The 14763-nt window shown below is 51.7% G+C and overlaps 1 protein-coding gene across 1 annotated transcript in view; it reads left to right on the top strand.

Annotated features, from left to right (window-relative positions):
• The window catches only part of LOC111858614 (uncharacterized), a 142900-nt gene extending 128219 nt beyond the window's left edge, over window positions 1-14681 (top strand). The window contains exons 4-5 of the mRNA XM_023840542.2: window positions 10095-10245; window positions 14395-14681. Coding sequence (XP_023696310.1) covers window positions 10095-10245; window positions 14395-14681 — 438 coding nt within the window. The remainder of the gene's footprint in view (window positions 1-10094; window positions 10246-14394) is intronic.
• Window positions 14682-14763: the final 82 nt, after the last annotated feature.

The following is a 14763-nucleotide window of genomic DNA, read 5'->3' as shown; positions in this document are numbered from 1 at the left end:
GTGTGTAGCGGTTATGCTAACGCCACGCTAATGCTCCGTCAGATGCGGCGCTCCCGAAAGACAGTCACGCGGCAGCCGGTCCTGCATCAGATGGGGCAGCTGCCCAGTTGCCGGCGGGGGGGTTTCCTGGCACGGTGGTTCCCAGGCCATTCCTGGAGAACGACTCCCCCCGCGCTTTCCAACGTGCCTGGCGGCTGGCCGGGCGGCGCGTCTGAGGAGCCGTGGGAAGCCAGCAGTCGGCCGTTAATCAGGATGACGCCTGCGTCACGCATGCATCCCGCATTTGGGGAGACGCCCTCACAGAGACAGACCCACTGCATCGAGCTACCTATTTAGTCTGATAGGAATTGTTTCATTTTAATACTCTCCCCTACACCCACATAGGACCAGGTTTACTAATCAACCTATTCAAGGTCCTTTTATTGGCATACCTGCAGTTTCCGTGAGGTCTGACAAGACAAGGGCATCATACTCGTCAAGCCCCATCATTGTGACATGCATGTTTTTTTTAATGCTAGTTAGCATGTTAGCCATTTCAAAAACACATTGAAATGTATGCAATCTTTTTTTTTTCCTTTTCACCTGACACATCTTTCCGCTCGCATTTAACTGGAGGGAAGCCCTGAATTAAACGTGGGAACGGCTTCTCACCGCCCTTCATCCCCCCCCCCCCCCCCCCCCTTTAATCAATAATAGCCCAAGGGTGCCTCGCTGCATTAAGGTCAGGAAATCGCACGCCGTGATGGGGAGAGCCGGGCAAGTTGCGCTTCTCAAGGAATCTCGAATTATTGCAATTACATTCCTGCCTGGAGACGGCCAGCACCGGTCTCCATGAGCCGCTGTGCTTGGGCTTCAGAGAGGACAGCACTGTGGGGGCCCCCTCCAGCGTTTCTAGAAGGTTCCTTGCTGATGAGGGACAGGTAAAGGGGCAACGGTGGGTTTCTCTTTGTAGATTGGTAATCTCTTCAGAAGGCATGGATTATGGGTGCCTTAAAAGCGATGGCTTACTGAAAAAAGAAATGCGTTTTTTTTCCTAAGCTTGTTTGACTTTATCTGCCCGTAAGACTCGGGAATGGTGTGTTTGTTATTCACAATTGGGAAGGAGTGCAGGAAATAAAAATGGAAGAATAAAAGAATTGGAACAACAGATTTTGAAACAATGGGTTTTTTTCCAAGATGAATGAGCCAGCCTCAACACACAATGAGTATCGGTACTCTGAGTATTGATCTCATTTCCAGCTGGGGCCGGAGGGAGCGAGACATTCCCCATGTGGGTATATGGAAGTCGACCCCAAAAGCACCTGGTGGCGATGAATCACCATGAATCAGGGTTGTGATGCTCCAGCGTGCCCTTGCTTGCGGCCCTTCTCGCTAAAATCACCGTCTCGCTCACGTGGACTTCTTGCAGATCATTTGCCCTTGTGTTCCTCTAAACTGGCCCCCAATTCCCCCACAGTCCTCCATCGCTGGACCTGAAAGATTATTCCGGATGTTGTTTAAAGTAGCCAGACGTGCTAAACTGGGTCTTTGTAATTTAGGACTTGCTGCATCTGCAAGAGAATGAGAGAGAGCGAGCGAGAGAGAGAGCAGCAACACACCAGAGCCAATCCTGAGAGCTGCAGGCCCCCCACGGAAGCTGTCCAGGTATATCGCCTGACTGGAAGTGGAAGCCTTGCCATGACACCAGCCAGTTAAGCTCAAAAAGTATATATGTACCAGGTAAAAAGCAGCAGATCAAAGCCCACGGCAGCTCTCAGCTTCAAAATGTGTGAATGTCAGGATGCGTGTGCGACCGCTGGTAGTGGGGCGTCTACGGAAAACATAGATCTCAAACCCCGATCGTCTGAGAATAAAAGCGCTCACCAACCCTTCATTTTAAATAGCACTAACACTCAAGCGAAGCTGTGTAGCTGGATTCTCCCTGGGGTAAATAAAAAATATATTTTAAGTTCATCAGGCCGCTTTTTTGCCAGGCCTTGTAATCTGAATGTCATTTTCCTATGACTAGTCATTTACTCTGACCGGTGCTAATTTTACGATTAAATTTAAATATCCCAGTAACCGTCTGGAAGTCTGGCTCACCCCAGACAGCGTTGTCGGTACGTCCGACCCATTCATTCATCCATTTTCCATATCTGCTTGTCCTGTGGACAGTCGTGAGGGTCTAGAACCGGGAGTCTGGGGATCAAAGCAGGAATGACCGGGACGGAACCCAGCATCATATTCCAAGTCGTTTGATTCTGTTGTTGATTCTCACTGTTTTCTTCTGGTAAATTTTATGAAATAAAGTTCCAAAGCAATGAGTTTATGGACCAGAAGGCAAAAGGGATTGCTTGTTTGATATACTATGGTGACAAATAAATTGAATGAATGAATGACTGTTCAGTCATTATTACTACATGCATTCATCATGCAGTATTAGTACTATAAATAATACTATAAGTAGTAGTACTATGGAATTAGTCATTTAAGCGCACCTCCAGCAGTATTTCTGCATACAGAAAACCAGGCCTGGGATAGAGGGATGTGCAGATGTTAGTTTAGTGACTTGGCATTTCCAGGATTATGGATTCGAATCCCCCACTTGTCTCCATTTCTCCAGGTTTCTTTGGGTACTATAGTAATACAAAGACATGTTGTGAGGCAGCCTGGTGTGTGTGGTCTAGGTGCACATTACATATTGAGGGCCAAATGTCTCCACAAAGTGATAAAAAACCTTTTATTGTGATGTTGTGGGGACCATTTTTTCAATTTTATTAAAATCTGTGACTGCAATCAAAAAACTAAACAGTCTATTTTTTTTTGGTTACATATGGTTATGGTTAGGGCTGAGTAGGGGTTAAGGTTGTCATTGTTGGGATTAGGGTTTTGCCCATAGAAATGAATGTACTGTCCCCACAAATATATGAGTACAGGTCTGTGTGTGTGTGTGCGTGTGTGTTTGTGTGCATGTGTGATGGACTGCCATCACATCCAGACAGAGACGTCCTTCCTGCTTCAGCTCTAACACGGTCAGAGTTGATCAGAGAACGATAAGCATGACAAAAAGAGTAGACTTTTTGATGAAGAAAGGCCATTTTACCCTTTTTGGACCCAGCAGACCTATTTACAATGTTTTAGCTGCTTCGATCAAATTAAGCACCAGATCTGTCTCTCTGTACCCCCCCCTCCCCCCCACCCCCCATATGTATTATATCAAAATCCCTTGTACCGAAGACAGTATAGGAGACGGGTATTTCATCCCTAAATGACTCTGAATGGCATCCTACAAAGGTTGGTTGGCTGATGCCCTTTCCGTCTTAAATGGTAGGTTGGCATTTAACTTCCCCGGTGTCAGCAGAACGCACGTCGAGATTTGGGAACACCTCGGCGCGGGGAACGGTCCACCGTTGGCGTGCGGGGGGGAGGGTTACACGGGACGAAGCGTGCTGGTCTGGAGAATATGGAGGCAAGCATTTACCCACATGTGCGTGTTGCCTGTTTAAATTTCACATCTATAGTATGTGCATTGTAAGAGGCCACTTGAGATAATTGTATTAAGTGTGTGTGCTTAATAATGTGGAGTGGAGATGCGATTTGCCCGTTTCAGTTCCGGGACCGGGGGGGGCACACGGCTGGCAGTTGGATCCTGCTACTGCGGTTCTGTGGGTGTCCATTTGTAAATAAAAAGGTCAGAGGTCAACAGAAACCTTGTAACTGTGTAAATGGCACTTCAGTTGATCTGAGTTATTTCATTAAGGTGTCCAGTTCTAGGGCTGAGTTAAGTATCGAAATGTTACTTAATAAATGTTAATGTTATTTAATAAAAAATATATGTGGTTGGAACATAACCTGCTTGCTGAATGGTGGATGTCATCAGAGAGAGCTGGTCCACGGAGGTAGAGGAGGTGGTACCCTCTGTACTTATGAGATTAACTAATGTAACAGGTCATTACTAAAATGTTTATGTTTATATAAAAGCACATTTTCTTTCTTCTTTGGAAGAATGTACTTTTGTAATATTTTAAAATGTTTTATCTTCTCATCGCCCCAATTTTCCACATAGTGTGGAAGAACCGATCCATTCTTAGCATAAAAGGCCAACACATTAGCTTCTGGTTGGCCAAAGCTTTAGTCTGGCATTGGCCTTTCAGCCAATTGGAAGTTGGGGGTGTGGTCCAATCTAGGGCTTGAGTAACAACACCGAATCAAGTGGCTGTCTTTCAGTCATGGAAAGGGGGAAATGGAGCTCGGGAGGAGGTTCTGTCTCCTGTGAATCACCAGGGGGCGTCGTTTTGAGCGTCATACTACAGCACCATGCCGAGGTTTTCGCACAGCACACCACAGTACGGATAGGGACCCATTTTAAGGCTAATGGCTACATGCTAAAGATAGACGCGCCGAAGGCCTGCCAGCACCCCATGCCCCGTGTTCCGCTCCCCACGCGGCTCAGCACTGCCCCGCAGAGGCGCAAGGACGTGCCTCCCTCAGCTTGAGCCACCTCCCACAGTGGGGGGGTCGTGTCCGAGCTAATGACTTCACGGCAGAGGCAGCGGGGGGGGCAATTTGGAAGGAGCAGTATGTTAAAGAGCTCAGCACTCATTAGCACGTCGGCCATCATATCTGCTGCCAGTGTGTCAGCCTGTGGATAACTGTATGCTGTACATTGTGTAGAATATTCCGGTAGGTGTGTGGGCCACATGATGGCCCATTTCACACATTATTTTATTACACTGTGGCAATCGGCTGCACCTGGAATGATGAGCAAATGCCTGGTCCTGAGACAAGCCGTGGGCGGGGCAACGGGGAGGAGGAAGCGGGCGGCAGACGCCATTGTGGTTCACACCGGAGGGACCGGCTCCGCTCACTCAGGTACATCCTGCGGGAGTGGTGGTGGTTCCGGGTTCAGCTGCGTAGGGGCTGTCCGACCCTTTGCTCAAAGGTGTCTGCTAAACACAACGTGACGTCCTCGTCGGTGCAGAGCCCCAGACTTAAAGCCGGCTCCGTAAGGCAGCCGCAGCCGAAAACAGTAGCTCCTCTGGTCAAAGATCCGCACCAGAGCTGTTTGGTCTGACCTGTCGGAGCGCGGGATTCCAGCAAGCCCGGAGCCTGCAGCTGTCTGTTTGATCCCGTTCATCACATTCTGCCGATGGAATCGATACCGTACCGCTCCTTTTGAGTTTCAGTGAGCAATGTTTACCTCAGACAGCCCCCCCCCCCAGCCTGGGTCCTCATGGGGCCTGTCAACAGAGGGGTGCAAAATCTTTGTCCATAAGGACTATCACTCCCTCAGAGTGATGTGGCACCCCCTGTTGTACAGCCATGTTAGCCCACGCTGAAAATGAGCTATACGTTACGGTTTTGTCCAACACCATCCTTACGGACGGACCTGGTCTAAATCGAGGGGTTGTTAACTCCGGTCATTTCAGCCAGGATCTGTTACGATACTAATTCACCAACAGCTGTGTACATCGCAAGGATGTCTCTCGGACTTCGTCTTTAAATCTGATTGGTTTAATTTCCCATGCACCTCGCCCCTTCTCCATGCCTTCACAGTTTGACTGTAAGGTGCACATGCTCAAAGTCTTTCTGTTGCACCCTGGTGATTCTGGTAGCCAGCTTCTCGTCTAGGCCTGACACATTCACCAATAAGACATCACCACACGTATTTCTGTGTCACACCGCATAAAGGCCCATCAATGATCGTTTAAGATGGCTTTTTGGCCTTCTTACTGAAATTGTGGCCCTCATTTTACCAATGAAGGACAGATTTAGAAGGGGTGGAGGTCACATTCGGGAATGGGATAATGGTCTTGGTTTGACCAGCCGTCGTGCTTTTAAAGTCCGAATGCGCCAGATATGATGGGGGTTTTGCCCACGATTCTCATGAGGGAATAGTGCAGTAAAAGTGAGTATATATGGTGACAGAGAGCGGGTCACCGACGCCTTTGGTCAGGATTGGCATCTTAACTCTTTCACTGCCTCCCGCCACGTGGAAATTACCAGGGCAAAGATCCACTCGGAGTGAAGAGAGCGGAGGAAGGAAACAGCAGCACTAGAAGTTTGAAAAAAAAAACATGAAAAGGTTAGTTGGGAGGCCTTTCTAGATCTGTCTGCGCGTTGCGCGGTTCAGCCCCCGGTGGCGGTTAACCTGGGCCAGCTAGAGATGAGCCTCCCCCCTCCGATCAATGGGCTGAAGGACAAGAGTGTCAGAGAAAATGAGAGACCTCCCCCCCCCTTCATCCGGGCGAACTGGACCGCCGCTGGGGGGCCGAGTGGCTCCGGGGTCGCGTTTGATTGAAGGGGCCGTTCTGAGATGCCAGCAGGGGACCCCAGCGTACTCCCCCCCCCATACCCATATATGATAAATCCCTGGTTTGGAGGTTAGCTGCCCCCCCCCTCCCAACAGCCAGCCACTGACAATGTAATGTGTGGGGGGGGGGGGTTCTTGAGAATCGAGGTGGAGGGGAGTGTGCTCATATGACATGATATGATAGCCACAGCAATACAGTCACTCACACATTCTTACCAATTAATGCGCTGGTGTCTGTATATTAAAATCAGGCTTCCCAACAGCTAGAGTGTGAAGAAAATGTGGTCATGTGACCTGCGGCAATAACAGCGGCAACAGCGATGCCCCAGTAGCAATTATTATGTTAGCTTCCTTATATAAGAAACCTTTCTTGAAAGTTTAGATGTTTATTTTTCTATATACAGTAATGCTGTAGACTGTGGGATATGTGTTGTCCATATTAATGTCACATATATATGCAGACGCTGTGGCTTTCGATCCTCCCTCTACCTGTGGATCAGCTCAGGGCTGGCTGACCCAGCCCAGATAAATGATTTGTGACCCTTCTGTACTTTTAGAGTACATTTAAACCTGTTAGATGTCACATCAGTGGTGCTGACCAAATAAGTAACTAAGTTAGTAAAAACAATTATATTTTTTTGGTTACTTTCTGTCCCCTAAAGGACTTTTAGTTAATGCTTTTCTCACTAAAATGGGAAGGAATAGAAATCGAGTTTCCCAGCTGGAGCGTAATGGAGATGTGGTCATGCGATGAGAAATGGGGGCAAAACCAGCAGGCAAAAAAAAACTCTGCGAATAACGACAACAGCGACAAAAGCAGGAGAGTGCCCCCGGCACTGCCCCCCCCCCCCCCCCCCCCATCCCTGACTGACCGCCCCCGTGCTAATTGGACGGCGGCGCCATGACACGCCGGCGTCACTCTATGATGTCACCTGGGCCCCACACTCTGAAGCTACTGAAAATGCGGTTTTCGCAGGACAGGGATATGGGGCCTAAGGCCTGCTTTAGTCTCTACGCACCTTTTCCGTGGCTCCGGAAGTGACTCGCCGTTCCCATTCCTCACCCTAAGCTGCATGGCGATCATGTCCACTGGAGGCGCCGTTAGTCCCCATCCTGCCCAGGGAACAATCGTCCAAGCACGTTGCCGTGCCAGGGGGGTGGTTGCCAGGTGGCTCTCAGGAGCGGTGACAGCCCACCGCGTTGCTGCAGCTCATTCCTGATGACAGTCGGCTACCGGGCTCACGTGCACCCCCCCCCCCCCCGCCCCGCCCCAAACCCCTCCGGTTTCCTGTGAGAAGATTTAATGTGTTCTCATTTCAAATGGAGTCCTCTAGTTCTCCGATTTAAAAAGTCACTAAAAATTAGCATTTCGTACTTAAAAAGTAGCAGCGGGCCATTTTCCCCCCGAAAGGCCGGTACGTTTGTCACTAATAGGTGCTTCACATGTGACTCTAATGCAACTGATCCCTTCAAAAAACAAAAAAAAAGCAAACAGCTCTCCTCATTCCTGCTCTCCATTTGCATGCTGACCGTGCGCAGTCACCGAAGGCAACCTCAGTAGTTTACCTTAAAAAAATTGGGGGGGGGGGGTGTATGGGTTATAGCATATTAAACAAACAAACAAAAAAAAATTAATAATTTACATAATGCATTAAAGCCGATTAGATACATGTCTCTCAATCGGCACCTGTGGCTGGGTGGGGGGGGGTCAGAGTGTCGGTGTCTGAGGGAGGGAATCGTGGTTTTAGTCAACAAAGGTTCCCGTTTGGATTTCGCTGGCACAAGCGCCATTACGTCTGCTGCTCTGTTTTCCCCGCCGGCTCCAAAGTGAAGCCCACGTAATTAGCCATTTCGACGATAATATCGCTTATCCGCAGTCGTCCCGTGGCGCCCCCTGAACCTGCCGTCGCATTACGAGCCATCAGCCTGGGTCGCGATCCACCGTCATTCGCTATGTTTATGCGCGTTATAAAAAACAATCTGACGTGTTAATTGGAGGTATTACTGAACCGGGAAAGGTACTCTGGGGTGAGCTCCGCCCTTAAAGTTCTCCAGCACTTAATGGGACCAAACTGGGCTGGGTGGATTAGCACGCTACTTTCGCTCTACTGGAACATGATTTTTCCACTTGTCACGTACCTGTTATCCAGTCAGCGCTGTCATTTTCCTATATCCTGTTTCAGACGCTGCTACTTGTAGTCCGATGGCCTGATGGGTCCGACTGGTGTCTGTGCCACTAACTCTCAGACACTGTGCCTTGCGATCCTCTCCAAACCTGTGGATCATCTCAGAGCTGGCTGTTCCATCCTCCTCGACCCCCCCCCCCCCCCCCCCATCAGTATGGGCTGTGACCAATAGAAATGACATAAACCGTGATGGGAAGGATAAACGTGTCCCAGAAATAACCTTTTGAGGGAAAGAGTGAAAAATGATTTTGTCTATCTATGATCCTTCTGCACTTTCACTGCACAGAACGTATATCTTGCATCAGTGCTGTCGTCCAAATAAGTTACCAAGCTAGTTAAAGCTGATATATCCAGACTTCATGTTTCCCACCTATTTACTTGCGGCCTGCACCAAACTGTCCGCAGTGATTAATGCATCAGCCGGCATCCGCTGCGTCCCGGGTCTTTCGTTGGCGGTCCGTCGCCTTGGCGGCCCCGCTGCGTGCGATCTGTGGCGCATGCCGGGTGCCCAGGTCAGTCCCACACGCCTGCACATGCGGCCATGTCTGCATGGACACCCTCTGCATCTATGTGCATAAGCGCATCGGTCGGCGCAGTGACAGCACCATGTCAGACAGCAGCCGGGGGCGGACATGGTTTGAGCGTGGGGGGGGGAGGGGTGGTGGTTCTTGTGGCCCAGCCGGTTCTCCTGTTCCGCCCTTTTCCTATGAAACCATACCTGTGGTTTCGGGTTCCATCCTGCGCCGGATGTGGGCTTGCCCCCCCCCTCCCTTGCCCGTCCTCCCCTGCCAGCCTACCCAGGGGTGTCAGAGCCCACCCCCCCCCCCCACTTCTTCCTCCCTCTCCCAGCAGCAGATGTTTTCTGCCTTCCGCCCAGATCCCCCCCCCCCCTGCCGTGTCACCCCCACTTTCCTTTCTATCTCTTACCAAACACAGACATTTGCCATAATTATTTTCACAAGTCAGCAAAGGACATAATGATGTTTTCAGGATTTCAGTTGGGCGGGGGGTGGGCGGGGGGGGGTTGCTGACCAGGTGTCCTCGGGGAAGCTTTTTCAGGCCTCCTCAATGGCACTCAGGACCCAGCCTTAGTGACCCTCGGTGACCCACCCCCCCTCACTCATAAGCACATACAGTGGATTGTCACTAATAGGCTGGTTATTACAGGGGTCCGCTCAATATTAGCAGCATGCCGGTCCCACACACATACAAAGCAGGGGGGGGGAGGCATTTAATTACCCTCTTCTGCCCCCCTCCCCCATTTCCTTTCTTCCCAGCCTGTGCCTGTCAGAGCGTCTTAATGCCCCCGACTTCAAGGAAACACACATAATGCTGGCCCCCACCCCATCTTCAGCCTGATCCATTTGCCCCACACCCACCCCAACCTTTGCCCCCCCCGTGCCCACCTCTATGTGCTGCGATATGAATGCACTCCAATGGTTAATAATTATGTCTGTCCTTTTGACATCAGCATCCGCAGGCTGCCCTTGTTAAGCCAGTAATTAGCCTGTCGTCCTTTTTTATTCGAGAAAGTACAAATTATCCCTTCGCATGGGAACTGACCATACCTCCCTCTCTGTCTCCTTCTCTCTCTCTCTCTCTCTCTCTCTCTCCAGTACCCAGCTGCAGTAGAGAGAGATAAAATCAGGCCCGTGATGAACAGCAAGGATAAGGAGACTGTGAACAGGGCACAAAGGCGCAGAGGAGCACGGAGAAGCGTGGAGGAGCCCGGAGGAGGGGACACCACAAGCTCAATGGCCACTGTTTGTAAGCGCACAGAGCCGCCACAGGAGGCGATAGCGGGGGGGGGGGGCACTGGGATGGGGGGGCTGGGGCCATGGAGAGAGAAAGAAACCAGGCCTGGGTTAAGGTAGATAAACTGGGTATGAGAGCAGGGATCAGGGCAGCAGATGCTTAAATAAGCAAGCGCAGGGAATAATAAGTCAGGCGGGCCGGGCGGGGAACAGCTGCAGCAGTCAGGGTGGATCCGCGGCCGCGTCTCCACGGCCTCAATTAAGCGGCGTCGCATGATGCATCAGCGGCTCAGCGGCTCCACCGGCCAGGAGTAAAGCTGCCCGCCACTTAAACAAATCGCTAAAACCTGCACCATGTTTCGCCGCTCGACGCTCAGGAAGACTGGGGGCAAGATGGATGGTTCCTCTTCCTCCATTTCTAAAAAAGCGGCTCAGATATGTACCAGTGACCCCCCGTCCCCCGTCCCCGACCAAAGCTTGCAGTGTCGTCTTTGGAGAGAACAAAACCCTTTGACTGGAGTATGGCAGGAGTGTCTCATTCAGGTGGGCCCCCCCATCTCGCGTCCCACTCACCCTAAGTGGGGGGGGGATATGGAAATAAGTGCAGACGGTTACCGGGCCTTTGTCTCGGACCAGCATCTTTAGGCTGTGCTGAGGCACTTTCTTTATGCGGATCCAGCCGCGCCATCAAAGGACCCAGACCGAGGATGCAAAACTCATAAAGGCTCCCCTGTTTTTCAAAAGAGCCCCCCCTCCCAGAAGAGCAAGACTGCTCTGAGGTTGTGGTGCTGTGCCTCTTATTTAACAACCCCCACCTGTATGTAGCCAGACCCGTTTTAAGATTAAAACAGTCTTACGTCTCAATGGTTACCTAGCGATGGTTTGGCCTGCGACTGTTCCTCAGCTGAATGCGGGGAGGGGGGGCAGCTCTGAGTGAGCCTCACGCTGTCTGACCCCCCCTTCCCCGCGGGCATCTCACCCCATGCTGCGCTCTGTATCCATCCAGATCCTGGGCCGGAATTCTGCTCTGTGGCGCCCCGCCCCCCCCTCGCTGTACCCCGACATGCCCCCATCTGGCCTATTTCATGGCAGGGGGGCCATGTCACATACTGTAAACACATACACATATTCACAAAAATGCCTGTGATTCCCCCTTAGATCATTTGCATCGAAGCCCCATTTCTAATAGCGGCTGTATGATATTCAGACACAATATTCCTTATAGAATAGATTATAATAGTGGCACTTTATGCATCCCTGTGGGTACATTCTCTTGTCTCCTGTCCCATCTTGCTCTCCATGAGACACACAGACAGGTGAGAGGGGGTCACAGCACAGGGTCAGCCAGCGTCCAGCATCCTTGGAGCAATTTAAATGCCTTTCTCAGGGTCCCAGGGGATTCAAACCAACAGCCATCTGATCACAGGCAGTGGACCAACCCACTGAATGATTGGTATTGAGTCCTGCATTGGACTTGCTTTGAATGGATGGATGGATGGATGGATGGATGGACAGATGGATGGATTGATTTAATGGTTATAGAAAATATCATGGAGTTTACCTCGTTCTGTATCATACTCTCAGAGGCCCATAACAGAGTATGATTGGAACCAAGAGCAGAGGGAGGTCCTGTCCTCCCTAAGGTGCTTTTGCTTTTGAAGGCGGCATTCCATCCATCTTACATGGGCGGGGCGCCGTAACTGCCGACTGTGTCGAGCGCTGCTTGGATTCCTGACGGGGGGGGGGGGCTGAAGGGGTAGGTCAGAGTGGCAGCCATCGAACTGTCAGATTCCTGAAAGGTGAACACATGACACTGCTGTGTGGGCCCCCGCTGAAGTCTGACCCCCCCCCCACCACCGGGTGACACAGAGAGACGCGGACAGGACAGCGGATCTCACTGGGTCGGACTGAGGAGGGGGTGGGTGTGAACGTGTGACAGGCGGGGTGCTGCAGCACCGTTAATCCCCTCCACCCCCGCAGCGGCGCATTTAAAACGCAATTTCCAGTGAAAGCGGGGCTGTCGCATTTAGCGAAATACGGGTCTGATACTGAGGGGGCCAGTCAGGGTGCTCAGGAACACAAACAGCTCCCCACCTCCACAAACACACACACCCAATAACACCCCCCCCAGTATACATGTTCCATCTGCCCCCCCTCGTCCAGTGCTTTCCTGTCCATCGCTAAAAGCTCGTTCAGTTACCCATTTTGTGGCTGCAGCGAGGAGCGAAAGGGCAGCACGCTGTAATGCGTTTACCAAAGCCATAATGCGTTTACTAATAACTGTTTATTATTTGCAATCCCCCGGGGGGGGGGGGGGGGCTTTATGGAAATCATTTTTAAACACCATGCGTCAGATCATTTGATTAAAAGGAGTTTGAATGGTGTTGGGACGGCGCAATCGCTGATGCATTAACCGGCGGCTCTCGATCAGAGCAGGTTCAGTGCCGTGAGGGAACCTCCCAGGACATCGCATCCCATCCGGGGCTGGAGCTGCGGCAGAGTGTAGAAATTAAGGCAGAGCGTAGAAATTAAGGCAGAGCGTAGAAATTGGAAACAAGAGTTGCAAGGCGTCAGCAGATGTGGGTTCCCCTATGTTTGTGACATGTCATACTGTTGTGATCCGTGCCAGCTCACCTCTGTCAGACAGAGCAGTGTGCCGGAGATGAGCGACGCAGGCCCATGTCAGGGCGGAGCTTAGAGCATGCCCATGTCAGGGCGGAGCTTAGAGCAGGCCCATGTCAGGGCGGAGCTTAGAGCAGGCCCATGTCAGGGCGGAGCTTACAGCAGGCCCATGTCAGGGCGCAGCTTAGAGCAGGCCCATGTCAGGGCGGAGCTTAGAGCAGGCCCATGTCAGGGCTGAGCTTAGAGCAGGCCCATGTCAGGGCGGAGCTTAGAGCAGGCCCATGTCAGGGCTGAGCTTAGAGCAGGCCCATGTCAGGGCTGAGCTTAGAGCAGGCCCATGTCAGGGCTGAGCTTAGAGCAGGCCCATGTCAGGGCGGAGCTTAGAGCAGGCCCATGTCAGGGCGGAGCTTAGAGCAGGCCCATGTCAGGGCTGAGCTTAGAGCAGGCCCATGTCAGGGCGGAGCTTAGAGCAGGCCCATGAAAGGATTCCGTCTCTCTGCGACGACCACTTAGCGCTCCAGTGGATTTTAGCAACTTTGGTCCCCTGGTGTCCACTCTGACCCAGGTGGGCGGTTCCCTGAGGACCCCGGCCGACACCCCCACCCCCCACGTTTGGGGTTGCCGTCAGCTCCCCCTGCAGTTCACACCTTAAAGTGCTTTGGAGATTGCGACACGCTGCCAATTAACAGCTCCGACCTGGGTAGGTGAGGGGGGCCTGGGAGGAATTGGGGGGGGGCGTGCATTCACACCGGGGCCCACACACCCAGCCAGGGGGTCTGCCGATTGTGCCGTCACTGTCTGATGAGTCACCAGCTGAACCGCATCGGGGGCAAAACAAACAGCCAAAATAAAACTGGACAGATCCCACACAGACGAAAGGTCCAAAACGCTCTGGGGAAAAGTGTTTTTCAGGTTTTTTTCTGTGGCTGTGATAGATTACAGGCTTATGGGTATGAAGTAACACATTAATACATGAGTAAAGCATAAATAAATCTATAATGAAATACAGTAGCCAGTCTCGTGACACTCTGACTTGATTTATTTGTTGTGACACACTGAAAGCAGGTCCACATATAGGCATTGGATTTCAAGATGGCTGAAGTTTGGTTTGGTTGTGAATTCTCCTTTAGGCCTCGAGAATCTATTACTATTACTAAGAACTATTAAAACACAACGTGGAGGGATATGTCCGCCATCAAGACAGGCGAAGCTGCACCCAGGCTGGACACAAGACGCCTCTGAAACCATACGGAGGCTGCAGGTCCACATTCCACCTTCAGGGGGCGCCACCATCGACATTCACCCACCTCCCTGGGTGTTTAAAAACAGGAAGGAGCAGCCAGCGTGAATAGAAGGGCGGATGCGGGGATTGACGTGTGGGCGGCGGTGGGGAGCGGACCGCCCCCCTTTCAGCCGCCGTTCCATTTTGGGACCTTTTATAGGCGCCTCGTCCAGATGATTTAGGGGGGCCAGATGACACTCCTCGGGGGTGTTAGGTGTGTTGGTCAGCGCCTGCGTGTCTGTGTGCTCCTAATTACAGGCGTCCCCCCCCAGGCCGAGAGCAGTGGCGCCGGTTGGAGAACCTCTTTGGGTCGGTCTATTTCTGGAAGCTGTTCTGCGCTTGTCGAACCCAAACCCCGCTGGGGCCGGCCCAGACCCAAGGACCCGCCTTGCGGATGCTCAAACGGGAGCATCTGTGATCCGACCCATGCCAGACCCAGGTCCCAGAGCCCAGGAACGTTCCAGAACACGGGGGAGAGAATCCCCAGACGTCATGGGCCTCCTACTTGGGGAGCCCCGGAAGGGCGCGTCTTGAAATTTAATTAATGAGCAGGGTTTCTATGGTTACCTCGTTAAGTTATAGTCCTGAGCACCAGACTTCCAGGTACCATGCGGAGCCCAAATCTGC

This window comes from Paramormyrops kingsleyae, chromosome 3 (genome assembly GCF_048594095.1).
Source record: "Paramormyrops kingsleyae isolate MSU_618 chromosome 3, PKINGS_0.4, whole genome shotgun sequence".
Classification (NCBI taxonomy): domain Eukaryota; kingdom Metazoa; phylum Chordata; class Actinopteri; order Osteoglossiformes; family Mormyridae; genus Paramormyrops; species Paramormyrops kingsleyae.
This window is presented reverse-complemented; position numbering and strand designations above follow the sequence as displayed.